This window comes from Scyliorhinus torazame, chromosome 1 (assembly GCF_047496885.1).
Source record: "Scyliorhinus torazame isolate Kashiwa2021f chromosome 1, sScyTor2.1, whole genome shotgun sequence".
In the NCBI taxonomy this organism is placed as follows: Eukaryota; Metazoa; Chordata; class Chondrichthyes; order Carcharhiniformes; family Scyliorhinidae; genus Scyliorhinus; species Scyliorhinus torazame.
In genome coordinates this window covers 83,376,417-83,402,854 of record NC_092707.1, presented here as the reverse complement: position 1 = coordinate 83,402,854, position 26,438 = coordinate 83,376,417, and the positions used below count along the sequence as shown (strand labels likewise).

Below are 26,438 nucleotides of genomic sequence, written 5' to 3'. Positions count from 1 at the left end.
TTATAGAGACGTGGTCACACCCAAGGTGCAGGCAGACAGATGGGTGACTGCTAGAAAGGGCAGGCAGTCAGTGCAGGAATCCTCTGTGGCTGTCCCTCTCTCTAACAGGTATACCTTTTTTGGATACTGTTGTGGGGGATAGCCTATCAGGGGAAAACAACAGCAGCCAGAACAGGTGGGGGTGTGTGAGTGAGGGACTGACCGGGTGGGGTGGAAGTATGACTGAGTTGGGGTATGGGAGTGAGTGACTGACCAGGTGGGGGTCACTGACAGGGTGTGGTGTGGGAGTGAGGGACTGACCGGGTGGGGATATGGGAGTGAGACCGACTGTGATTGACCAGATGGGGGTCTAATAACCGACAAGGTGGTGGTTTGACTGATTGACCGGTTGGGGGTATTGGGAGTGAACGACTGACCGAGTGGGTGTCTGAGCTGACCGGGTTGGGGTGCGAGTGACCAACTGGGTGGTGGTGGTGGTGTGGGTGACTGAACGGGTGGTGATGGTGTGGGTTACTGACCGGGTGGTGGTGGTGTGGGTGACTGACCGGGTGGTATTATGGCAGTGACTGACTGGATGGTAGTATGGGAGTACCTGACCTGTGGGAGTGACTGACCGGCAGGGAGTGACTGATGTGGGGGGAGTGTTGGAATGACTGACTGGGTAGGAATGTGGGAGTGGCTGACGGTGGGGGTGTGGAAGAGACTGACCGAGTGGGGGTGTGGGAGTGACTGACCGAGTGGGGGTGTGGGAGTGACTGACCGAGTGGGGGTGTGGGAGTGACTGACCGAATGGGGGTGTGGGAGTGACTGACCGAATGGGGGTGTGGGAGTGACTGACCGGGTGGGGTTGTGGGAGTGACTGACCGAGTGGGGGTGTGGGAGTGACTGACCGAATGGGGGTGTGGGAGTGACTGACCGAGTGGGGGTGTGGGAGTGACTGACCGAGTGGGGGTGTGGGAGTGGCTGACGGTGGGGGTGTGGAAGAGACTGACCGAGTGGGGGTGTGGGAGTGACTGACCGAGTGGGGGTGTGGGAGTGACTGACCGAATGGGGGTGTGGGAGTGACTGACCGAGTGGGGGTGTGGGAGTGACTGACCGAGTGGGGGTGTGGGAGTGACTGACCGAGTGGGGGTGTGGGAGTGACTGACCGAGTGGGGGTGTGGGAGTGACTGACCAGGTGGGGGTGTGGGAGTGACTGACCGAGTGGGGGTGTGGGAGTGACTGACCGAATGGGGGTGTGGGAGTGACTGACCGGGTGGGGGTGTGGGAGTGACTGACCGCGGTGGGGGTGTGGGAGTGACCGACCGGGTGGGGGTGTGGGAGTGACCGACCGGATTGGGGTGTGGGAGTGACTGACCGAGTGGGGGTGTGGGAATGACTGACCGAATGGGGGTGTGGGAGTGACTGACCGAGTGGGGGTGTGGGAGTGACTGACCGAGTGGGGGTGTGGGAATGACTGACCGAATGGGGGTGTGGGAGTGACTGACCGAGTGGGGGTGTGGGAGTGACTGACCGAGTGGGGGTGTGGGAGTGACTGACCGAATGGGGGTGTGGGAGTGACTGACCGAATGGGGGTGTGGGAGTGACTGACCGGGTGGGGGTGTGACTGACCGGGTGGGGGTGTGGGAGTGACTGACCGGGGTGGGGGTGTGGGAGTGACTGACCGAGTGGGGGTGTGTGAGTGACTGACCGGATGGGGCTGTGGGAGTGACAGACCGGGTGGGGGTGTGGGAGTGACTGACCGGATGGGGCTGTGGGAGTGACCGACCGGGTGGGAGTGTGGGAGTGACCGACTGGGTGGGGGTGTGGGAGTGACCGACCGGGTGGGGGTGTGGGAGTGACCGACCGGGTGGGGGTGTGGGAGTGACCGACCGGGTGGGGGTGTGGGAGTGACCGACCGGGTGGGGGTGTGGGAGTGACTGACCGGGTGGGGGTGTGGGAGTGACTGACCGAATGGGGGTGTGGGAGTGACTGACCGAATGGGGGTGTGGGAGTGACTGACCGGGTGGGGGTGTGACTGACCGGGTGGGGGTGTGGGAGTGACTGACCGGGGTGGGGGTGTGGGAGTGACTGACCGAGTGGGGGTGTGGGAGTGACTGACCGGATGGGGCTGTGGGAGTGACAGACCGGGTGGGGGTGTGGGAGTGACTGACCGGATGGGGCTGTGGGAGTGACCGACCGGGTGGGAGTGTGGGAGTGACCGACCGGGTGGGGGTGTGGGAGTGACCGACCGGGTGGGGGTGTGGGAGTGACTGACCGGGTGGGGGTGTGGGAGTGACTGACCGGGTGGGGGTGTGGGAGTGACTGACCGGGTGGGGGTGTGGGAGTTACTGACCGGGGTGGGGGTGTGGGAGTGACTGACCGGGTGGGGTTGTGGGAGTGACTGACCGGGTGGGGGTGTGGGAGTGACTGACCGGGGTGGGGGTGTGGGAGTGACTGACCGGGTGTGGGTGTTGGAGTGACTGACCTGGGTGGGGGTGTGGGAGTGACTGACCGGGGTGGGGGTGTGGGAGTGACTGACCGGGTGGGGGTGTGGGAGTGACTGACCGGGTGGGGGTGTGGGAGTGACTGACCGGGATGGGGGTGTGGGAGTGACTGACCGGGTGGGGGTGTGGGAGTGACTGACCGGGGTGGGGGTGTGGGAGTGACTGACCGGGGTGGGGGTGAGGGAGTGACTGATCGGGTGGGGGTGTGGGAGTGACTGACCGGGGTGGGGGTGAGGGAGTGACTGATCGGGTGGGGGTGTGGGAGTGACTGACCGGGTGGGGGTGTGGGAGTGACTGACCGGGTGGGGGTGTGGGAGTGACTGACCGGGTGGGGGTGTGGGAGTGACTGACCAGGTGGGGGTGTAGGAGTGACTGCTGGGTGGGGGTACGGGAGTGACTGACCAGGTGGGGTGTGTGAGTGACTGACTGGGTGGGGGTGTGGGAGTGACTGACCAGGTGAAGATGTGGGAGTGACTGACCGAGTGGGGGTGTGGGAGTGACTGACCGAATGGGGGTGTGGGTGTGACTGACCGAATGGGGGTGTGGGAGTGACTGACCGGATTGGGGTGTGGGAGTGACTGACCGAGTGGGGGTGTGGGAATGACTGACCGAATGGGGGTGTGGGAGTGACTGACCGAGTGGGGGTGTGGGAGTGACTGACCGAGTGGGGGTGTGGGAATGACTGACCGAATGGGGGTGTGGGAGTGACTGACCGAGTGGGGGTGTGGGAGTGACTGACCGAGTGGGGGTGTGGGAGTGACTGACCGAATGGGGGTGTGGGTGTGACTGACCGAATGGGGGTGTGGGAGTGACTGACCGGGTGGGGGTGTGACTGACCGGGTGGGGGTGTGGGAGTGACTGACCGGGGTGGGGGTGTGGGAGTGACTGACCGAGTGGGGGTGTGGGAGTGACTGACCGGATGGGGCTGTGGGAGTGACAGACCGGGTGGGGGTGTGGGAGTGACTGACCGGATGGGGCTGTGGGAGTGACCGACCGGGTGGGAGTGTGGGAGTGACCGACCGGGTGGGGGTGTGGGAGTGACCGACCGGGTGGGGGTGTGGGAGTGACCGACCGGGTGGGGGTGTGGGAGTGACCGACCGGGTGGGGGTGTGGGAGTGACTGACCGGGTGGGGGTGTGGGAGTGACCGACCGAATGGGGGTGTGGGAGTGACTGACCGAATGGGGGTGTGGGAGTGACTGACCGGGTGGGGGTGTGACTGACCGGGTGGGGGTGTGGGAGTGACTGACCGGGGTGGGGGTGTGGGAGTGACTGACCGAGTGGGGGTGTGGGAGTGACTGACCGGATGGGGCTGTGGGAGTGACAGACCGGGTGGGGGTGTGGGAGTGACTGACCGGATGGGGCTGTGGGAGTGACTGACCGGGTGGGAGTGTGGGAGTGACTGACCGGATGGGGCTGTGGGAGTGACCGACCGGGTGGGAGTGTGGGAGTGACCGACCGGGTGGGAGTGTGGGAGTGACCGACCGGGTGGGGGTGTGGGAGTGACCGACCGGGTGGGGGTGTGGGAGTGACCGACCGGGTGGGGGTGTGGGAGTGACTGACCGGGTGGGGGTGTGGGAGTGACTGACCGGGTGGGGGTGTGGGAGTGACTGACCGGGTGGGGGTGTGGGAGTGACTGACCGGGGTGGGGGTGTGGGAGTGACTGACCAGGTGGGGTTGTGGGAGTGACTGACCGGGTGGGGGTGTGGGAGTGACTGACCGGGGTGGGGGTGTGGGAGTGACTGACCGGGTGTGGGTGTTGGAGTGACTGACCTGGGTGGGGGTGTGGGAGTGACTGACCGGGGTGGGGGTGTGGGAGTGACTGACCGGGATGGGGGTGTGGGAGTGACTGACCGGGTGGGGGTGAGGGAGTGACTGATCGGGTGGGGGTGTGGGAGTGACTGACCGGGGTGGGGGTGAGGGAGTGACTGATCGGGTGGGGGTGTGGGAGTGACTGACCGGGTGGGGGTGTGGGAGTGACTGACCGGGTGGGGGTGTGGGAGTGACTGACCGGGTGGGGGTGTGGGAGTGACTGACCAGGTGGGGGTGTAGGAGTGACTGCTGGGTGGGGGTATGGGAGTGACTGACCAGGTGGGGTGTGTGAGTGACTGACTGGGTGGGGGTGTGGGAGTGACTGACCGGATTGGGGTGTGGGAGTGACTGACCAGGTGAAGATGTGGGAGTGACTGACCGGGTCGGGGTGTGGGAGTGACTGCTGGGTGGGGGTGCGGGAGTGACTGAACGGGTGGGAGTGTGGGAGTGACTGGCCGGGTGGGTGTGTGGGAGTGACTGACCGGGTGGGGGTGTGGGAATGACTGACCGGGTGGGAGTGTGGGAGTGACTGACCGGGTGGGAGTGTGGGAGTGACTGACCAGGATGGGGTGTGGTAGTGACTGATCGGGATGGGGTGTGGGAGTGACTGACCGGGTGGGAGTGACTGGCCGGGTGGGGATGTGGGAGTGACTGACCGGGTGGGGGTGTGGGAGTGACTGACCGGGTGGGTGTGTGGGTGTGACTGACCGGATGGGAGTGACTGACCGGGATGAGGTGTGGGAGTGACTGACCGGATGAGAGTGACTGACCGGGATGGGGTGTGGGAGTGACTGACCAGGATGGGGTGTGGGAGCGACTGACCGGGTGGGAGTGACTGACCGGGTGGGGGTGTGGGAGTGACCGACCGGGTGGGGGTGTGGGAGTGACTGACCGGGTGGGGGTGTGGGAGTGACTGACCGGGGTGGGGGTGTGGGAGTGACTGACCGGGTGTGGGTGTTGGAGTGACTGACCTGGGTGGGGGTGTGGGAGTGACTGACCGGGGTGGGGGTGTGGGAGTGACTGACCGGGTGGGGGTGTGGGAGTGACTGACCGGGTGGGGGTGTGGGAGTGACTGACCGGGTGGGGGTGTGGGAGTGATTGACCGGGTGGGGGTGTGGGAGTGACTGACCGGGTGGGGGTGTGGGAGTGACTGACCGGGGTGGGGGTGTGGGAGTGACTGACCGGGATGGGGGTGTGGGAGTGACTGACCGGGATGGGGGTGTGGGAGTGACTGACCGGGTTGGGGTGTGGGAGTGACTGACCGGGGTGGGGGTGTGGGAGTGACTGACCGGGGTGGGGGTGTGGGAGTGACTGACCGGGGTGGGGGTGAGGGAGTGACTGATCGGGTGGGGGTGTGGGAGTGACTGACCGGGGTGGGGGTGAGGGAGTGACTGATCGGGTGGGGGTGTGGGAGTGACTGACCGGGTGGGGGTGTGGGAGTGACTGACCGGGTGGGGGTGTGGGAGTGACTGACCGGGTGGGGGTGTGGGAGTGACTGACCGGGTGGGGGTGTGGGAGTGACTGACCAGGTGGGGGTGTAGGAGTGACTGCTGGGTGGGGGTACGGGAGTGACTGACCAGGTGGGGTGTGTGAGTGACTGACTGGGTGGGGGTGTGGGAGTGACTGACCAGGTGAAGATGTGGGAGTGACTGACCGGGTCGGGGTGTGGGAGTGACTGCTGGGTGGGGGTGCGGGAGTGACTGAACGGGTGGGAGTGTGGGAGTGACTGACCGGATTGGGGTGTGGGAGTGACTGACCGAGTGGGGGTGTGGGAATGACTGACCGAATGGGGGTGTGGGAGTGACTGACCGAGTGGGGGTGTGGGAGTGACTGACCGAGTGGGGGTGTGGGAATGACTGACCGAATGGGGGTGTGGGAGTGACTGACCGAGTGGGGGTGTGGGAGTGACTGACCGAGTGGGGGTGTGGGAGTGACTGACCGAATGGGGGTGTGGGTGTGACTGACCGAACGGGGGTGTGGGAGTGACTGACCGGGTGGGGGTGTGACTGACCGGGTGGGGGTGTGGGAGTGACTGACCGGGGTGGGGGTGTGGGAGTGACTGACCGAGTGGGGGTGTGGGAGTGACTGACCGGATGGGGCTGTGGGAGTGACAGACCGGGTGGGGGTGTGGGAGTGACTGACCGGGTGGGGCTGTGGGAGTGACCGACCGGGTGGGAGTGTGGGAGTGACCGACCGGGTGGGGGTGTGGGAGTGACCGACCGGGTGGGGGTGTGGGAGTGACCGACCGGGTGGGGGTGTGGGAGTGACCGACCGGGTGGGGGTGTGGGAGTGACTGACCGGGTGGGGGTGTGGGAGTGACTGATCGAATGGGGGTGTGGGAGTGACTGACCGAATGGGGGTGTGGGAGTGACTGACCGGGTGGGGGTGTGACTGACCGGGTGGGGGTGTGGGAGTGACTGACCGGGGTGGGGGTGTGGGAGTGACTGACCGAGTGGGGGTGTGGGAGTGACTGACCGGATGGGGCTGTGGGAGTGACTGACCGGGTGGGAGTGTGGGAGTGACTGACCGGATGGGGCTGTGGGAGTGACTGACCGGGTGGGAGTGTGGGAGTGACCGACCGGGTGGGAGTGTGGGAGTGACCGACCGGGTGGGGGTGTGGGAGTGACCGACCGGGTGGGGGTGTGGGAGTGACCGACCGGGTGGGGGTGTGGGAGTGACTGACCGGGTGGGGGTGTGGGAGTGACTGACCGGGTTGGGGTGTGGGAGTGACTGACCGGGTGGGGGTGTGGGAGTGACTGACCGGGGTGGGGGTGTGGGAGTGACTGACCGGGTGGGGTTGTGGGAGTGACTGACCGGGTGGGGGTGTGGGAGTGACTGACCGGGGTGGGGGTGTGGGAGTGACTGACCGGGTGTGGGTGTTGGAGTGACTGACCTGGGTGGGGGTGTGGGAGTGACTGACCGGGGTGGGGGTGTGGGAGTGACTGACCGGGATGGGGGTGTGGGAGTGACTGACCGGGTGGGGGTGTGGGAGTGACTGACCGGGGTGGGGGTGTGGGAGTGACTGACCGGGATGGGGGTGAGGGAGTGACTGATCGGGTGGGGGTGTGGGAGTGACTGACCGGGGTGGGGGTGAGGGAGTGACTGATCGGGTGGGGGTGTGGGAGTTACTGACCGGGTGGGGGTGTGGGAGTGACTGACCGGGTGGGGGTGTGGGAGTGACTGACCGGGTGGGGGTGTGGGAGTGACTGACCAGGTGGGGGTGTAGGAGTGACTGCTGGGTGGGGGTACGGGAGTGACTGACCAGGTGGGGTGTGTGAGTGACTGACCGGGTGGGGGTGTGGGAGTAACTGACCGGGTGGGGGTGTGGGAGTGACTGACTGGGTGGGGGTGTGGGAGTGACTGACTGGGTGGGGGTGTGGGAGTGACTGACCGGATTGGGGTGTGGGAGTGACTGACCAGGTGAAGATGTGGGAGTGACTGACCGGGTCGGGGTGTGGGAGTGACTGACCGGGTGGGGGTGTGGGAATGACTGACCGGGTGGGAGTGTGGGAGTGACTGACCGGGTGGGAGTGTGGGAGTGACTGACCAGGATGGGGTGTGGTAGTGACTGATCGGGATGGGGTGTGGGAGTGACTGACCGGGTGGGAGTGACTGGCCGGGTGGGGATGTGGGAGTGACTGACCGGGTGGGGGTGTGGGAGTGACTGATCGGGTGGGGGTGTGGGAGTGACTGACCGGGTGGGGATGTGGGAGTGACTGATCGGGTGGGGGCGTGGGAGTGACTGACCGGGGTGGGGGTGAGGGAGTGACTGATCGGGTGGGGGTGTGGGAGTGACTGACCGGGTGGGGATGTGGGAGTGACTGACCGGGTGGGGGTGTTGGAGTGACTGACCTGGGTGGGGGTGTGGGAGTGACTGACCGGGGTGGGGGTGTGGGAGTGACTGACCGGGTGGGGGTGAGGGAGTGACTGATCGGGTGGGGGTGTGGGAGTGACTGACCGGGTGGGGATGTGGGAGTGACTGACCGGGTGGGGGTGTTGGAGTGACTGACCTGGGTGGGGGTGTGGGAGTGACTGACCGGGGTGGGGGTGTGGGAGTGACTGACCGGGTGGGGGTGTGGGAGTGATTGACCGGGTGGGGGTGTGGGAGTGACTGACCGGGTGGGGGTGTGGGACTGACTGACCGGGGTGGGGGTGTGGGAGTGACTGACCGGGGTGGGGGTGAGGGAGTGACTGATCGGGTGGGGGTGTGGGAGTGACTGACCGGGGTGGGGGTGAGGAAGTGACTGATCGGGTGGGGGTGTGGGAGTGACTGACCGGGTGGGGATGTGGGAGTGACTGACCGGGTGGGGGCGTGGGAGTGACTGACCGGGGTGGGGGTGAGGGAGTGACTGATCGGGAGGGGGTGTGGGAGTGACTGACCGGGTGGGGATGTGGGAGTGACTGACCGGGTGGGGGTGTGGGAGTAACTGACCGGGTGGGGGTGTGGGAGTAACTGACCGGGTGGGGGTGTGGGAGTGACTGACCAGGTGGGGGTGTAGGAGTGACTGCTGGGTGGGGGTACGGGAGTGACTGACCAGGTGGGGTGTGTGAGTGACTGACTGGGTGGGGGTGTGGGAGTGACTGCTGGGTGGGGGTGCGGGAGTGACTGACCGGGAGGGAGTGACTGACCGGGTGGGAGTGTGGGAGTGACTGACCGGGTGGGGAGTGTGGGAGTGACTGACCAGGGTGGGGTGTGGGAGTGACTGACCGGGATGGGGTGTGGGAGTGACTGACCGGGTGGGAGTGTGGGAGTGACTGACCGGGTGGGGATGTGGGAGTGACTGACCGGGTGGGAGTGTGGGAGTGACTGACCGGGTGGGGGTGTGGGAGTGACTGACCGGGTGGGGGTGTGGGAGTGACTGACCGGGGTGGGGGTGTGGGAGTGACTGACCGGGGTGGGGGTGAGGGAGTGACTGATCGGGTGGGGGTGTGGGAGTGACTGACCGGGGTGGGGGTGAGGGAGTGACTGATCGGGTGGGGGTGTGGGAGTGACTGACCGGGTGGGGATGTGGGAGTGACTGACCGGGTGGGGGTGTGGGAGTGACTGACCGGGGTGGGGGTGAGGGAGTGACTGATCGGGTGGGGGTGTGGGAGTGACTGACCGGGTGGGGATGTGGGAGTGACTGACCGGGTGGGGGTGTGGGAGTAACTGACCGGGTGGGGGTGTGGGAGTGACTGAGCAGGTGGGGTGTGAGTGTGACTGACTGGGTGGGGGTGTGGGAGTGACTGACCGGATTGGGGTGTGGGAGTGACTGAGCAGGTGAAGATGTGGGAGTGACTGACCGGGTCGGGGTGTGGGAGTGACTGCTGGGTGGGGGTGCGGGAGTGACTGACCGGGTGGGTGTGACTGACCGGGTGGGAGTGTGGGAGTGACTGACCGGGTGGGAGTGTGGGAGTGACTGACCGGGTGGGAGTGTGGGAGTGACTGACCGGGGTGGGGTGTGGGAGTGACTGACCGGGATGGGGTGTGGGAGTGACTGACCGGGTGGGAGTGTGGGAGTGACTGACCGGGTGGGGATGTGGGAGTGACTGACCGGGTGGGAGTGTGGGAGTGACTGACCGGGTGGGAGTGTGGGAGTGACTGACCGGGTGGGGGTGTGGGAGTGACTGACCGGGTGGGGGTGTGGGAGTGACTGACCGGGTGGGAGTGTGGGAGTGACTGACCGGGTGGGGGTGTGGGTGTGACTGACCAGGTGGGGTGTGAGTGTGACTGACCGGATGGGGGTGTGGGAGTGACTGACCGGGTGGGGGTGTGGGAGTGACTGACCGGGTGGGGGTGTGGGAGTGACTGACTGGGTGGGGGTGACTGACCGGGTGGGGGTGTGGGAGTGACTGACCGGGTGGGGGTGTGGGAGTGACTGACCGGGTGGGGGTGTGGGAGTGACTGACCGGGTGGGGGTGTGGGAGTGACTGACCGGGTGGGGGTGTGGGAGTGACTGACCGGGTGGGGGTGTGGGAGTGACTGACTGGGTGGGGCTGTGGGAGTGACTGACCGGGTGAAGGTGTGGGAGTGACTGACCGGGTGAAGGTGTGGGAGTGACTGACCGGGTGTGAGTGACTGACCGGGATGGGGGTGTGGGAGTGACTGACCGGGTGGGGGTGCGGGAGTGACTGTTGGGTGGGGGTGTGGGAGTGACTGACCAGGTGGGGGTGTGAGTGTGACTGACCGGGTGGGGGTGTGGGAGTGACTGACCGGGTGGGGGTGTGGGAGTGACTGACCGGGTGGGGTTGTGGGAGTGAGTGCTGGGTGGGGGTGCGGGAGTGACTGACCGGGTGTGGGTGACTGACCGGGATGGGGTGTGGCAGTGACTGACTGTTGGATGTATGGGAATGAGGGACTGACTGAGTGAATGGGTGTGTGGGGTGACTGACTGGGTGGGGATGTGGGAGTGACTGACTGTTGGGTGTGTGGGAGTGAGGGACTGACTGAGTGAATGGGTGTGTGGGGTGACTGACCGGGTGGGGATGTGGGAGTGACTGACTGTTGGGTGTGTGGGAGTGAGGGACTGACTGAGTGAATGGGTGTGTGGGGTGACTGATCGGTTGGGGATGTGGGAGTGACTGACTGTTGGGTGTGTGGGAGTGAGGGACTGACTGAGTGAATGGGTGTGTGGGGGTGACTGAATGGGTGGTGGTGTGGGACTAACTGAGTGAATGGGTGTGTGGGGTGACTGACCGGGTGGGGATGTGGGAGTGACTGACTGTTGGGTGTGTGGGGGTGTGGGACTGTCTGAGTGAATGGGTGTATGGTGTGAGTGCCAGTCCGCCTTGCACTCAGTCTCAGTTTTCTCATTCACTCTCACCGCTGCACACCAACACAGACATACACAGCCACACACTCCCACCCTCCAACATTTTGCTCATTTTTATCGCTTACTCTTTTTTAACTAACAATTTATTGCTACGGCATTTCTTTACATTTGCTCAGCAATTGTTTCTTCCTTTAAAACCTCAACTTTTGCTGAAATTCAGTTTAATATTTTGCCATAGCTTCTCTTTCCAAAGTTGGCTCATCAGTCTTTGAGCATGAAAAATATGCAAACATGGCCCCGGGAGTGAAAAAGGTTTGACAAGCCTGACCTAAACTAATCTTGCGGGGGGTGGGGGGGGTGACAGGTTTTCTTCTTCCCAGTGCATAGCGCCCTCTAGCAGCGCTTCAAAACTGTAGCTCTGCAGATTTATTTGATGCAGACCTCTCACATATTTTGTAGAGTTGGAAGGAAAGCAAGCGCAACATGATCAGCGCACAAGGAGGCACAATTTTCCATTGCATCCAAAACGTTTATTTTCCTCCCATCTCACAATGCCGAATGAACTACCGAAAGATGAACACACATGTATTTCATTTATTGATATGGCAAGGACAAGTTGCAACCCACTTAAGGTTTGATTTCATTAAGTCTAAATTCTATTGTAGCAAATGTTTAGTGCAGACTCGTAGAGATATAGGAATATACACATTGTATGTGGCTGGGTTAGCAGTTATAATTTGATGTCAAAGTTAACAACCTGTTCAATGGCTTCATGCTGACGCAGTACGAATGGCTGTGGTGCCGACCAGGAAAGGATCACTCAGGGCAGGAGTTCAGTGTGTGGGTGATGGTCTAACTTGGATTTCCAGTCACAATTTGACCTTACCTCTTGTTCCACTGAGGAGAAAGTGGCCACATCTTCCCTGGCCTATCCTCAAATGGTGGAGGGTTGCCCAGATTTTCCATGGAACTTTGAAACCTGGGAATTCACCACTCCGGTCAGTTACCCGGTTACAGCTGGTGAAATTTGCAGTCGACTAGGAGATGCTTCACTGAGAAGTGGGACTTGATGGTTTAGTTATAGGCGCTGTGTTCCTGCTTTGTCAGGCAGCAAAAACCAAAGATTCAACAATGAAATAAGTCATTGTATAGACAGTGGCGTTAGGACTCGAAATTCCAGGGAACATAACTTGTATCTGGTACTGTACTTGTGATGCTGTAGCTGAATATTAAGCAGAGATTCGGGTACATTATCCCAACTGAATTTCATTGCTAAAATCCTCATTGAAAGTTCCAAAAGTGCAAAATAGAAAATTGCTACTTTTTCAGAATTGATTAAAGGAACTGAAAACTAAAGAATCATCGTACCAAAATGAAAGTTAAAGCTGTTGAGCCATTGTACCGAAGCAGCAATCTGCTCAATACGGAAAGCGCAGAGATATTAATTCGACTGAAGATATTAATCTGACTCAAAAACAGAAAATGCTGTGTTGCCTGCTCCTTCTGCCCCCCAACAAACATCTGTGATTTATTTGGTCTGTTATCAAGGCCATCTGCAGCCATTCCTTTCAGGTCACCCTATGCCAGTGGAGTCCACTAGAAAAATAGTGAGGGCATTGGGATATTGGGGAATTTTAATCGGCCTGGAAGCAGAATTTAAAAAAAATACTTATAGTTTAATTGAGATTTAGTTCTTAAAAAAGCTATCTTTGTGTGTAAAACACAAGAAATGTGTAAAACACAACAACAGTTGTAAGAGATAACACGTTAGTAACTGTACACTGTATGACGTGTGTAAGAACCAAGGCTCGACATACATGAAGCATAACTTTTCTACTTTTCCTTAGACACTGTACCCTTGTCTTCTGACTGATGTTGCTTGTGGCAGTTTATTTTTAAACTTTAGGCAATGAATGATAACCTGAAAATATCTATATTAGTTGCTGGTCAGAATTGTAAGATTATGACCAATGCACTGGTTCACCAAGGCTCTTCAAAATGCACTCATTTTCTGAAGTGCCCAGGTACATTTTTTACGTTTCTTTAAATTAAATTTGGTATGGTTTATTGAAGCAACTTCCGGTCATGCTAATGGATGACAGGACACTTATTAAGGTTTTCATGTTTGGTGACTGAAAGGCCACTCTCATATTATTAATAAAATTAAATTAGGTCATCAATCTTAATCACAAAATGCTTTTTAATGAAAAGAAAACAAAATAAAAGCTATTATGTTCTACTTCACTGCCCAATCTCGACCTTCCCATTTCTTGTCTTGACTCTTCGTTTGCAAACCCTCCCGCTCGCTGACCCAATTCTCCCACCTGCCACTTCCCCCCGTAATCCTCCCAATCGCTCGCCATTTCCCTCTCCAAAATTCTCGTTCTGAGTTAGGGCTCGGGAGGAAGTGGATGAGGGAGCGAGAATGGCTGCAAGTGGGAGGATTGTGGAAGTAAGTGCAAGAAAGGGAGAGAAGCAGCGAGTGGGAGGGCGGGGTCAGGGAGAGAAGTGGCGAACAGGAAGGCCGAGGAGTGGGAATCCCTAAACGGGAGAGTCGGCGAATGGGAGGGAGATAGCAGGCAGCAGGGAGGAGGTGACAAGTGTGCTTTAGGAAAGACAAGATACAGGCTGCAAGCAGCCCGAGGGCCGCATAGTCAGTAACACTGCTCTATGTGCTATACCAGAGCATGCCACAGATATCTAAAGTTGTGTTGAGGTCTACAGCCAACATAGCATGCCAAGTTAACTATTAAAGCTGCCTACCTGCTTTGGGCAGAAGAACTCATTGACTATTTTGTAGCTGAGTGGGCTGATGATGACAGCGCACGTGCGCAATACGTATGTCCAAACACCAAAGAGACAAGTACAGAGACAAGAGTAGACTCCCCAGCAGCCACATAGCCCCTGCCCAAAGAATACAGGACAAATGATATCCCAGAGAGCCAACAAACAGGGCACGGATAACAGGTGAAATTATAGGACCATCCTGTAAAATACAGGACAGTTGGTCACCCTTGGTGGGGAGGTTGCGGGGCAGGGTGTTTGGCAGCAGGGGCAGGTGGGTTGGCTTTCAGCTGGCTCCCCACTTCCTCATGTTAAGTCCCTAAATCAGGTTCAAAGTGCCTTTGAACGAGGAACCCCATCCCCCAGGAGCCCTGAATCAAACCCGGCAGGTTTCCTTTTCGGGCTTCCCACATGGCCAGTCCCCTGACCGCTGAGGCCTTCGGAGGACAATACTTGCCCATTAAAGGGTCTTGTTTGGCAATGGGCAGGAAGGCCATCCAGGATCTTTTCCGCAGCCCTGAAACAAATCGACATGTTTCCTTTTCGGGCTTCCCACATGGCCAGTCCCCTGACCGCTGGGGCCTTCGGAGGACAATACTTGCCCACTAAAGGGTCTTGTTTGGCAATGGGCAGGAAGGCTATCCAGGATCTTTTCCGCATCAATGTTAATAAGGGCAGAGGCAGGAAGGAGGTGTGGACCCAGACAATCACCCACCCGCCTGATTAAGTGCCCTCACATCTCCAACTCTCCTCAGGAGAGGATAATCAATTCCATCCATAAACACCATGGCTGCAAGAGCAGATCAGAGGCTGGAAATTCTGCTGCGACTTACCTCCTGAATCTCAAACGTTTGCCCATCATCTACAAGGCAGAAGTCGGAATGTGATGGAATACTCGCCGCTTGCCTGGATAAGTGCAGCTCTAACAACACCCGAAAAGTTAGACATCATCCTAGACCAGTGATTTTCAAAGTTGGAGTCGCAACCTGTAGGTGGACTGCGGGCGGGTGTCGGAAAGATCGTGGAGCAATCCATCACGTTGTTCCCGATCGCGGGAATTAATGCGCAACAGCCGGCTTTTAAAAATGCCGGCTGAGTTCGGCTTTAAAAATGATGCCTGCGACAGGCTTTTAGAAAGCGGGCGCGCTGCAAATGCGTGCCCGCTCATCAGTGCGCATGCCAGGGCAGCACAGTGGTGCAGTGGGTTAGCCCTGCTGCCTCACTGCGCCGAGGTCCCAGGTTCGATCCCGGCTCTGGGTCATTGTCCGTGTGGAGTTTGCACATTCTCCCCCCGTTTGCGTGGGTTTCGCCCCCACAACCCAAAGATGTGCAAGGTAGGTGGAAAGAACATGCTAAATTGCCCCTTAATTGGAAAAAATGAATTGGGTACTCTAAATTTTTTTTAAAACCTCCCTCATCCCTTGCTCCTCCTCCAGTGGCTCAGACCTATACAGGTCCCTACAGAACTCCTCAAATACTTTATTAATTTGCTCCAAGGCACCACCAGCTTCCCCGTCCTATTCCATACCGACAATCTCCCTCGCCGCTGCCTCCCTCCGGAGCTGACTGGCCAGCATACGTCCTGCCTTCTCCTCGTGCTCGTAGACTGCCCCCCCCTCGCCCTTGTCAACTGGTGCACCATTTTCCCCGTGGACAATTGGTCATACCTCGCCTGCAACTCCTTCCTCTTTGCCAGGAGCCCCGGGTCTGGGTCCCCCGCATACCTCCCATCCACCTCCAAAATCTTCTCTATCAGTTTTGGAGTTCCTCCCTCTCCTCGTTATCCACTTTAGTCTTGAATAAGATCACTTCCCCCCCTTACTACTGCTTTCAGAGCTTCCCAAACCACCCACTGTCAACCTCGCCCGTGCAATTAAATCCCACATACTCCTCGATCAGCTTCCCCATCTAATCACAAAACCTCTGGCCGCTAACAACCCCACATCCATTCTCCACCCATTCTCCAAAACCGCATCCAACCAATGTGGATTATGATCCAAAAATCACGATTGCTGAGTACTTTGACCTCCTACCCCCAGCCAATAGTGCCCTCACCATCATGAAAATGTATATCCTCGAGTACACTTTGTGTATCAGGGAGGAAAACGAATATTCCCGTTCCCTCGGGTATAAGAACATCCACAGGCCTACGCTCCCATCTCCATCATGAGCCCAGCCAATACGTTTGCCGCGCCACCCCCTCCCAGACTGGCCCGCGGCTGGGACCTGTCTACCTTCGGTTCCAACACCATGTTCCAATCCCCCCGTATGAATCAGCTCATGGGTATCTAGCACCCAGCACCCTCTTCACAAACTCCGCATCATCTCAGTTGGGGCCATGTTCACAACCCAAAGATGTGCAAGGGAGGTGGATTGAACACGCTAAATTGCCCCTTAATTGGAAAAAATGAATTGGGTTCTCTAAATTTTTTGTAAAAATCAGCGCGCATGCCCAGAGAGAAACTCCACCTCCTTCTGACGTCTGACCCAGGAGCGTGCTGACCCAGGAGAAGATATTTTTGAAAATTCAATGCAGTCTTCCTGCCTGAAACGATGGCGGAGAATAGGTCACGCACCCTGAACTCTGACATCGCGTGCTCTCGGTGCGATTGTGATCCCTCCATTTTATCAGCAGCAAACAAGCAACAGAACTTTAAAATTTAAAATGGATTGTTTTGTAATAAGGAAGAGAGGGCCAGAGACACAAACAGGCCAGGATCTCACAACTAAGCCTGCTGGAGAGTGGCTCAGGAGAATCCACAGCAGGACAAAGCAGTGGTGGTATGAGCTGTTCAGGAGAGTCTACAACAGGACAAAGCAGTGGTGGTGTGGACTTCTGATGAACTCATACAGAAATGTAACATTGAATGACAAAGCAAGTGAGATTGTGAGGACCAAACAGGCTCACCTGTTGCATTAAAGGTAAGCGAAAATGATGGGTTGTGACAGTCGGCCGGCATGGGTCCTGAAGGTTGGCCGGTTGGTAAAAATGGGTCCCCGGAAAAAACGTTTGAAATACACTGTCCTAGACAAAGCAGTCTGCTTGATTTGCATCCCATCAACCACCTTAAATATTCACTCCCTCCCCACACTGGCACCAGTGGAAGGAAGCAGTGTGGACCACTCACAAATTGCATTGCAACAATGTACCAAAAGCCTCCTTTGACACCATCTCCCAAATCTGTGACATAGAGCATCAAGAAGAACAAGGACGGCAGGTAAACGGGATAAAAACATGATAAGTTTCCCTACATCGCGCATCATCATGCCGACTCGGAAACACCACTTTTCTTTTACTGTTGTTGCGTAAAAACCCTAAGGGCACTGTGGACATACCTACACTGCAGAGACTGCAGCTGTTCAAGGCCACGGCTCAACCACCTTCTCAAAGAAAATTAGGGATGGGTCATAAATGTGATGGAATACTCTCCGCTTGCCAGCGAAGCCCATATTCCCTGATCAAATACTTTCTAAACTGGCCTGTCCAATATGTGACTCCAGACCCACAGCATTGGGTCGAGTATTAACTAACCTCTGAAATAGCCCTGGAGGCCACTCAGTTGCAGTTAGGAAGACAGCCCACGACCACTTTCTCAAGCGAAATTAGGACTAGGCAATAAATGGTGGTCTCGTCAGCACCATCCCACGATAGAACAAAAAAATCAGGTCATCAATTTCATTGCCCAAAATGTTGATTGCCGCATTTCCCATTCTGCAATAGTGATGAGGCTTCAAAAGTACTTCATTGGCTGGAAAATGCTTTTAGGCATCTTGTGGTCCTGGGGAAGGTGTTGTATAAATGCAAGACCATCTTTCTTTTTCACCATTAAGTATTGTTAAATGACAATTACAGTTCTCAGTAGTACCAGCAGCAACTTCATCATCTCCATTCACTTTGAAGTTGAAAGATTAGATTTTTGATAGTCGTATTTCAATTTCCTTCTGATTTACCTCCCCCAGCCTCAATGCAAATTCAACTTTGATCCCCAGTTTTTTTGATCTCCCACACTGAAGAAGCTTTAAAGCAGCAAGTGCAAGCACTATGCAGCAAATGGGTGGCAGCCAGTATTGCTACGCAACAGTCTTCAAAAGGTCAGGTAGCTTGCATTTAAACAGTGACACCAAAAGATTGCCCAGCAATCCATCATGAACAAACAGAAATAGACAAGGTTTAGCTGTGACTTCTTTGTTTGCTTTAGGCTTCCCAGGGACACCATTTCCTTAAATCGACGTGGTTCACAAGGATATTTAAAGATGGAAAACTGCTACTAGGTTCACAAAAAGTCCTTTTGCGTCAACAAACTCCATCTTCTGAATTCAAAAACATGTCGACGGTAAAGTGGGCTCGTGTTATTTGTAGCTATTATTTAAATGGAAAGCAGATTCATAATTGCGACTGGGCAGAGGGATCTTTATCCTGCGATCAGTGCCAAGGCTCCAGCACACATGCACACACATGTTGTAGCTCTGACACTCCATTGGATCTTCAAAACAGTTTTGGACAAAACTACTCAAAACTCCCACCCTGCTCTCACTCTGGGGTTGCACTAATTTCCAAGCATCAAAATGGGGCCACAGTGATAAACGTTTGGTCTGTCATATCCTCTTTAACGCACTCCTTTGCCAAACTCCCCAAAAAACAATATGGCCTAGCAGCAAATCTATTGAAAATCGGACATTACCTTGAACTGGGTGGAGGTTTCCATTTAACCGGAGATGAGGATTCTACGTTTCCATGATCTGGTACGGATGTAGAAAATAAACGAAAGCCTGCAAAATAAAAAATTCTTAAATTGAGGCACAACAAATCTTTTTTCAAAAACAACAGCAATCATTGAGATGAAAGTCTTTTTCAGTTGGCTCTAAGATTCTTACACAAATGAAGTTCTGACAGATATAATTCAGTCAGTATGAATTGTCAAGCCCAATTCGCAAGTGGCCATGGGATGGATAGTATGGGAATTGGAACCACGTCACACTGTGCAATGTTTGTCCTAAGGAATGGACTGCTCACTGTATCCTCCCTAGATAACAGTATTTGAAAGGAGATATGTTTTATTTCCCAACCTCAAAGACTCAAGAATATAACATTCACATTTAAGAAAAAACAATGATAATACAATGGGATACTAGAAATTAATTTTGTTATCTAAAATAAAGGTTATGTTGAGGCTGCATGGCAGCAACTCATATATGCAGAGCAGGTAGAGGCCATTCAGCCCCAACAGCCTGCTCCTGTTCAATATGATAATGGCTGATCTTCTACCTCAATTTCTTAGTGTGAACAGGAGTTAATCAAATTACCTTCATCATCATCCTCGCCTTGATGCTGTGGAAAGGGCTCAGAATTGTCAACAGTTATGATACTGAAAAGTAAAAAGAAGCTACTATTAAAATCACTGAATATACTTGAATTTAATCGAAATTTAATAGAAACATTTCAAAGGTCATTTGTGGTTGTTTTGCAGGGAGTTTCCCACGGTTATCAAACGACACTTAGTCACTTTTTTGGGCCCTGGGGAGCTTCTCGCTGATTTGGTCCACGTTTAAAATTGTTTTCAGCACTGGGGAGCTGAACTCAGAGGTGGGGCTGCCATTTGGAAAGAGTACCCTGATCTCCAAGTGAGCTTGCACTCTCACCCATGGGAAATGTCACCTTCCACACACATGAAGATTACCCCCCACCCCAAAGTGAAGACACCCGCTATGAGGTCTCTGGGGGCCTCCCTACAGGTCCCCTCCGCCCCTTCCAGGACCCCGAAACCATCACCACCCCCCAACCTCCCAGAGGCCGTTACCTACCTGTCCTGCACCCACCCACCCTTCATAGCCCCTTCCACCCTCCTTTCTTGGGCATGCCCCCCCCCCCCTTGGGCCCTGACCTATGGCAATGCCATCCTGGCACCTGGGCACCCTTTTACTGCCATCCTGGAAGAGGAAGGAGTGGAGTGGGGGATGGCCGGGTGTGGGACAGGGGAATGTGCTGATGACGCAGGTGACTTTGTGGCTGGATGCAGACGGGAATGGAAGAGTCAGTCATTTTGGGTGGGCCCGGACAAGAGGGAGGCCTGGAGATAGGGAGAATTTTGTGTCAGGTTGGGATGGCTGACCTTAATGGAGGTAGGGGTTCAGAAACCTCTGGTGAGGATAGTGTTGTGGAATGTGCAGAAGGCCCGGTTAAACGTTCTTGGGTGTTCGCACACTTGAAAAGTTTAAAGGCAGGTGTGGGTTTCCTGCAGGAGGCAACCTGTGGGCGAAGGACCAGACAAAGTTTAGGTGGGGCAGAGACAACTTCAATTGCATGTTAGATCCCAGGATGGATAGGTTGAGCCCCAAGTCATTGGCCAAGTCAGGAATGGCAAAGGAGCCGGGATATTTATGGATCAGATTTGGGGGGGGAAGAGGGCGGAGGGACAGAGGTTGGTGGATGCCCTTGCGAAAGTGGACCGACGGTACTCGGTGGCCCCGTCAGGGAGTTCGTAGCAGAAAGGAAGAAGCTATAAAGGGAGGTTGATCTAATGACGACAGGGAAGGTGGTGGACCAGCTTTGTTGCTCAACGGGAGTGCTCTATGAGTTGGGAAAAGGCCAGCCGCCTGCTAGCCCATCAATTGAGGCGACAGGCAGCCGCGCGGGACTTAGTGCAGGTGAGGGATGGGAGGAGGATTGGTAACGATGCCGGAGAAAATTAACCAATCATTGGAGGCCTTCTATTGGGGGCCATATAGGTCAAATCCCCGAGGGGAGGACGCAGAAATGGGGCACTTTTTAGATGGGTCAGTATTCCTGGAAGGGGGGGGGGGGGAGGTTGCTGCCATCAATCTTTTTGATCCCACAAGAAGGATAAGGCCCAGTGGAATGAGGGTCTTATAGGCCCATCTCCCTGTTAAACACTGATCTGAAGCTGCTGGCGAGGCGGTTGGAGGGGTACATGCCGGAGGTGGTCTTTGAGGATCAGACAGATTTTGTTAAGGGGCGGCAGTTGTCGAGCAATATTAGGTGAATGCCCAGGGCAGGAGTGTTAATTTGGCAGCCCTACCATTCAAGCTGGCCAAAACAAGGTTTCGGTATTTGGGAATTCAGATGGCCCATGACTGGGTCTGATGTTGATACAGTTTAAGGTGGTCCACAGGGCCCATATGACTCAGGCTCATATGAGTGGCTTCTTCCTTGAGGTGGAGGACAAATGCGAGGGATGCGCAAGGGGCCCCCCTCTTGCCCGAAACTACGGCGTTCCGGATCTCGATCTTCAAGAAACTGTCGGAGATCGTGGGGATGAGGATGGCGCTGTGTCCATTGGTGCCCATCTTTGGAGCTGCCGGAGCTACTAGAGGCGAGGGGGGCCAATGTTGTGGCCTTCACCACACTGATCTCGCATCGGCAAATTCTATTGGGGTGGAGGTCAGCGGCACCACCTAAGGTGTTGGTGTGGTTGGGGGATGTGGCAGAATTCTTACAATTGGAGAAAATTAAGTTAGCTCTTAGAGGGTCAGAAGGAGTTTATACATGATGTAGGCTGCATTTGTCTCTATTCAAGGGTTTGTTGCCAGCGGGAAGGAAGGGGGGGGGGGGGCGGGGGGGGCTGTGTTAGTTAAAGGGAGAAGAAAGGGTAAAGTGACAAACTATTCGCAATTTGGTTGTATCTTTTGCTAACTATGTGATTTGTTGATTGTTTTAACACAAAGAAATTTATTTCACACTGCTACGTTGCAGTTGTGATGAAAATTGTGTTTTCCATGTGATAGGATAGGATGCTGACATCAATCCAAAAAGACGTTCTGCCTACCACACACTTTAGCAACTTAGTGTATTAATTTCAATGCTGGCGTGATGCCAGGTACGTAGGCCATAGGTCCTAATGATTGGCTAATCGAATCAAACAATGTATTCCCTCGGCTGTTTGTAATAGGCAGAATACAGACCCTACACTCAAGCAGCTCATGCTTGCAAAACATCTACTGTTAGATACGATTCAACGATTGGACAGCACTTGCTGAAAAATCCTGAGTACGTGTAATACCTACACTAACAAGCAGCCAAACTTGTAATGTGGTTCATTTACACAATTCTCTGCAAACAAATGGAATATGTTCAAGCCTTGCACCTTTTTCGAATTACTCGGAAGCATGGGGAGTTGGTTTCTCTATATCAAAACCTTGGCCAATCAGAGTTGACTTGCCAACGAATTAGCACCCTTTTCTCATGTGGGATAAATTGTTGTGATTGTTTGAAATCCTGATGAGTGCAAGATGTGAAGCTTTGGCAATATGTCTCTGTTTTCAGTAATATTCAAGTTTTATAATACCAAGTGATTGTTCATGAGCATCATGACTGCAATGACTTACAGAGTGACACAAAATAAGTTAGAACCCATGCTGTTTGCATTGCTTCTGATAAATCCAGTATCAAAAGCAGCAATGATGGCTGAAATATTAAAGGATTCGCTGAAACCTACAGATGTTATGTGTTCTTTTACAGTTTTACAGACGATAGCTGTCACTCCCAGTTGAGGAAACTGTCTGTGTATTGGATGGAACATTGTACAGAAGGATAGTCAACCCCAGGAAAGAGCTACTCGCACTGTAGTCTGGTTTTTTTTCAGTTTTAAATAATTTATTTTCAGCAATCAGTAAACGGTTTATCATTTAACACCTTGGTTTGGCACAGATGAATTTTGATTTCTAAAACAAACACATTTTGCCTTTCTCATAGAATTATTCACTTCCATTTTGACACTTAAGTGAAGGAAGGCAGTTTGCGTCTTAGCCCATCTATATTTAAACCACACTAACTTCAAGGCCAAAATCTTTTTTGGCACACAGGGATGCTCCATGAGGAAAATCAGCACATTTACCTGGTCCCACATGTTTTAAGGGTCCAAATGGCAAACTGGACTTTTTTGTTGTGTGGAGAGTAGATTTTTTCTATTCTTGAATGAGAAGATATAAGGATCATAGAATGATTATGGCGCAGGAGGAGTCCACTTGGTCCGCTCTGTTCAAGCCAGTTCTCTATAAGGGCCCTACTCCCTTGTCCTTTCCAAGTATCCCTGCGATATTTTCCCCTTCACGTGCTTATCCAATTCTCTTATGAAAGTGTGCTTTAATCTGCCTCTATCATACTCTCAAGCAAAGCATTCCAGGTCCCAACTATTGACTGAAAAAGAAGCTTTGCCTCGTGCCACCGGTGATTCTTTTGACAATCTGTTTTCCCCGTTCCTCACCTTTCCACCAATTGGAACCATTTCCTTCTACCTACTTTGGCCAGCACCTTCATGATTTTGAACACTTCTAAGAAATTTCCCCATAACCTTCTTAGGAGTAAAAACTCCAGTTCACTAGTTTTTCCAAGTAACACCCCTCAAACCAATCTCATAAATCTTCTCTGGACCCCCTACAAACCCTTCACACCTCTGAAAGACGCAGTGTCCAGAAATTAACACAATAGGCTGAACCAGTGTTTTATAACGGTCCATCATAACCTCTTTCCTTTTGTACTCTATGCCTCTATTTAAAGTCCAGGATCCCGTATATCTTTTAAACCACTTTATCAACCTGCCTTGCCACTTTCCATGATTTGTTCACAAGTCCCTCTGCTCCTGCACCCCCTTTAGAATTGCAGCCTTTATTTTATGTTGCCTATCCCCATTCCTCTTGACAAAAAAGTTTCACTTCACACTTCTCTGCATTAAATTTCATGTGCCATGTGTTTCCCCATTCCAGAAGCTTGTCTACATTCTCTTCAAGTCTTTCACCATCCTCCTCACAGTTCCGTGCTTCCAAGTTTTGGTTCATCTGAATATTTTGAAATTGTGCCCTGCACACCCAAATAAAGATCATTCAGATGGATCAAGAAAAGCAGTGGTCCTGGTTCCCACCCTGGATCCCCCCCCCCCCCACTCTATACCTTCTTCTAGTCCAAGAAACAGCCATTTACCACCTCTCTTGTTTCCTGTCACTCAGCCAACTACATATCCATGCTGCTACTCTTCCTTTTATTCCATGAATTTCAACTTTGTGGGCAGGTCTGTAATGAAGCACTTTATCAAACGTCTTTTAGAAGTCGTATAAATCACATCAACCACATTATCCAATCAACCCTCTTAGCTCAACAAAAACTCAATCCAATTAATTAAACAGCATTTGCCTCCAACAAATTTGTGTTAGTTTTCCTTAATTAATCCACACTTTCCCAAATGGGAAGCACAGTGGCACAGTGGTTAGCACTGCTGCCTCACTGGGACCCGGGGCACCAGGAACCCGGGTTCGATTCCGGTCTTGAGTGACTGTCTGTGTGGAGTTTGCACGTTCTCCCCGTGCCTGTGTGGGCTTCCTCCGGGTGCTCCTGTTTCCTCCCACAGTGCAAACATGTGCCGGTTAGGTGGATTGGCCATGCTAAAAATAACTCCTTAGTGTCCAAGATGTGCAGGTTAGGTGGTTTTATATGGTCACCATGGGGATAGGGCAGGGGCGGAGGCGTGAGCCTAGGCAGGTTGCTGTTTGAGGGCCGGTGCAGACTCAATGAGCTGAATGACCCCTTTCTGCACTGTAGGGATTCTATAGAGACTAAGTGAGTGTTAATTTTGTCCATTTCTAAAATATTTCCGACCACTGAGGTTAAACAGGCTGACCATGGCTGACTCCAGTATCAGAGGAGGATTGGAATATCCTGCCCAATGTCTTCACAATTTCCATCCTTACTTTCTTTCATCAAGATGCATCCAATTCAGTCCTGGTGACTTTGGAACTTTTAGGTGCAGCCAGCTTTTGTAACTCCTTCTCTTCATCAATTTTCAGCTCATCATTGGGGGAAACAACTACTCAGCAATGTAATCTTGATTGTCTGCCATGATTTTGAAGATTGGGGGGAATAATTATTCTCTAATACAGTGAAATAGGGTCAAAAATGGATACGCTTCTTGCACAAAGTCTCACGCACTGAAGTTTTGTTTTGCTGCTAATTAGTCTACAACTTTTAAATGAATCAAATTCCCAGGATGTAGAGACTGGGCATACATTTTTCAATTTGAAAAAAAACCCGAGTGGACAAGTTGTGATGGTCTCTTGGCCCCAAAAATGATTCCTGTTGCTGTCCCGCCCAAAGGCAAATAACAGAATGAAGTGGGTATTAAATTCCACCAGTCGCCAGTGCAAATATTACTTCTGAATACATTCAAACGCATCCTAGATTTGCTTTGCAAAACCAAGTCTCGATTGCCACAAAAAATATTTTGCATAACCAAATGCAAATAAACAATTCTCCTGTACATACAAAGTTAATATGACGTGTTCTCTATTTTGGTTCTTGGTCTCTTTCAGCTGTAGAACCAACTGCTTTTATATAGTTCCAAGATGTATTGAAATGCCCAAAGGTGCTTCATGAGAAACAATTTGATACAATCTTTACAAAAAAAGGAGCCCTTAGGAGAGGTGATAAAGAGGTATATTTCAAAGAGTGTATTACAGGAGCACAGGTGGAGAATAGAAGTTTAGGGAGGGAATTCAGAGCGTAGGGTCCAGACAGCTGAAGGTACACAGTCACCAATGGTGGGGCATATAAAGAAGGGGATGCACAAGAGGCGAGAATTGGAGAAACACCAAGTCGGAGGGTTGGAGGAAGTTACAGGCTTTGGGAGGGCAAAGAACATGAGGGATTTGAATAAAAGGATGAGGATTCCTACAATCGAGGCATTGGTGGGCCAGGGCAGAGCACCAATCAAGAACTCCACTGCGCACTCAAGTAGAGACAAATGTCATGTAAAGCTGCTGTGTGTGTAACAAGGTCAAAATGATTAGTGTAGTTCAATTTTATATTGCAACGGAATTACCTAATTTGCACCATCAGATTTGAAACAAGTATTACAACTTCTACAGCATCCTCCCAGCGACAGAAACCAGGCACTGCAATGAAATATCATACTCTTAATTTACTGACACATCTGCAATGGCAGATATTTTCTACATTTACAGACCTAAAACATAAAGAAATAGTTTTCCAATTTTGATTAGTTTTCGACTAATTTTCCAAAAAAGAACTGTCCATTCCTTTTAGTGGCTAATTCTTGACACTGTTCCTCCAGGGTAAGCAGAGGAATGCTTACCTCCAGGAAGAGACTAGGGGCTGGGGGGGGGGGGGGGGGGGGGGGCATACAAGGCTCTGGGCCAAGTGCTAGAAATTGGGATTAGAATAGCTAGGTGGCTGTTTTTGACCGATGCAGATGCAATGGGCCAAAGAACCTTTGCTGTGCTGTAGACCTCTGGAAAAACAAATAGCAGGCTACCCTGGGAAAGCAGAATGACAGATATACTGGTTACATGCACTACCAAGAGTTCACTGCAAGAGTATTCATTCTTCTTACCTATCTAACAAGTTACCCAGCCTTTTAGCAACATGGCATCGGAATTCAGGTGTTGTCTGCAGCTCATTTCCATCATTCTGGTGCTCATCTACTTTCTGCCTACGGGAGAGACAAAACAAGATCTCACTGAGGAACACTGCAGCCACTGTGAATTCACATGAATGCTTTAAGGACTTTGTTTGCATTAGTGCATCAAAAGCAAATATTTGTAACTAGTACTGAAATTGAACTCCAATTACACAAATTAATT

The 26,438-nt window shown here is 53.8% G+C and overlaps 1 protein-coding gene across 3 annotated transcripts in view; it reads right to left on the bottom strand.

The window, feature by feature from the left end:
* Positions 1-26,438, bottom strand: part of c1h12orf43 (chromosome 1 C12orf43 homolog) — an 80,465-nt gene that overhangs the window by 26,232 nt on the left and 27,795 nt on the right. For 2 of the 3 annotated variants that reach the window (XM_072497263.1, XM_072497281.1), the window contains 3 exons: positions 26,189-26,287; positions 19,137-19,198; positions 18,515-18,602 (listed from right to left, as the gene is read on the bottom strand). In XM_072497263.1, coding sequence (XP_072353364.1) covers positions 18,515-18,602; positions 19,137-19,198; positions 26,189-26,287 — 249 coding nt within the window. The remainder of the gene's footprint in view (positions 1-18,514; positions 18,603-19,136; positions 19,199-26,188; positions 26,288-26,438) is intronic. The other variant, XM_072497271.1, reaches the window with a different exon arrangement.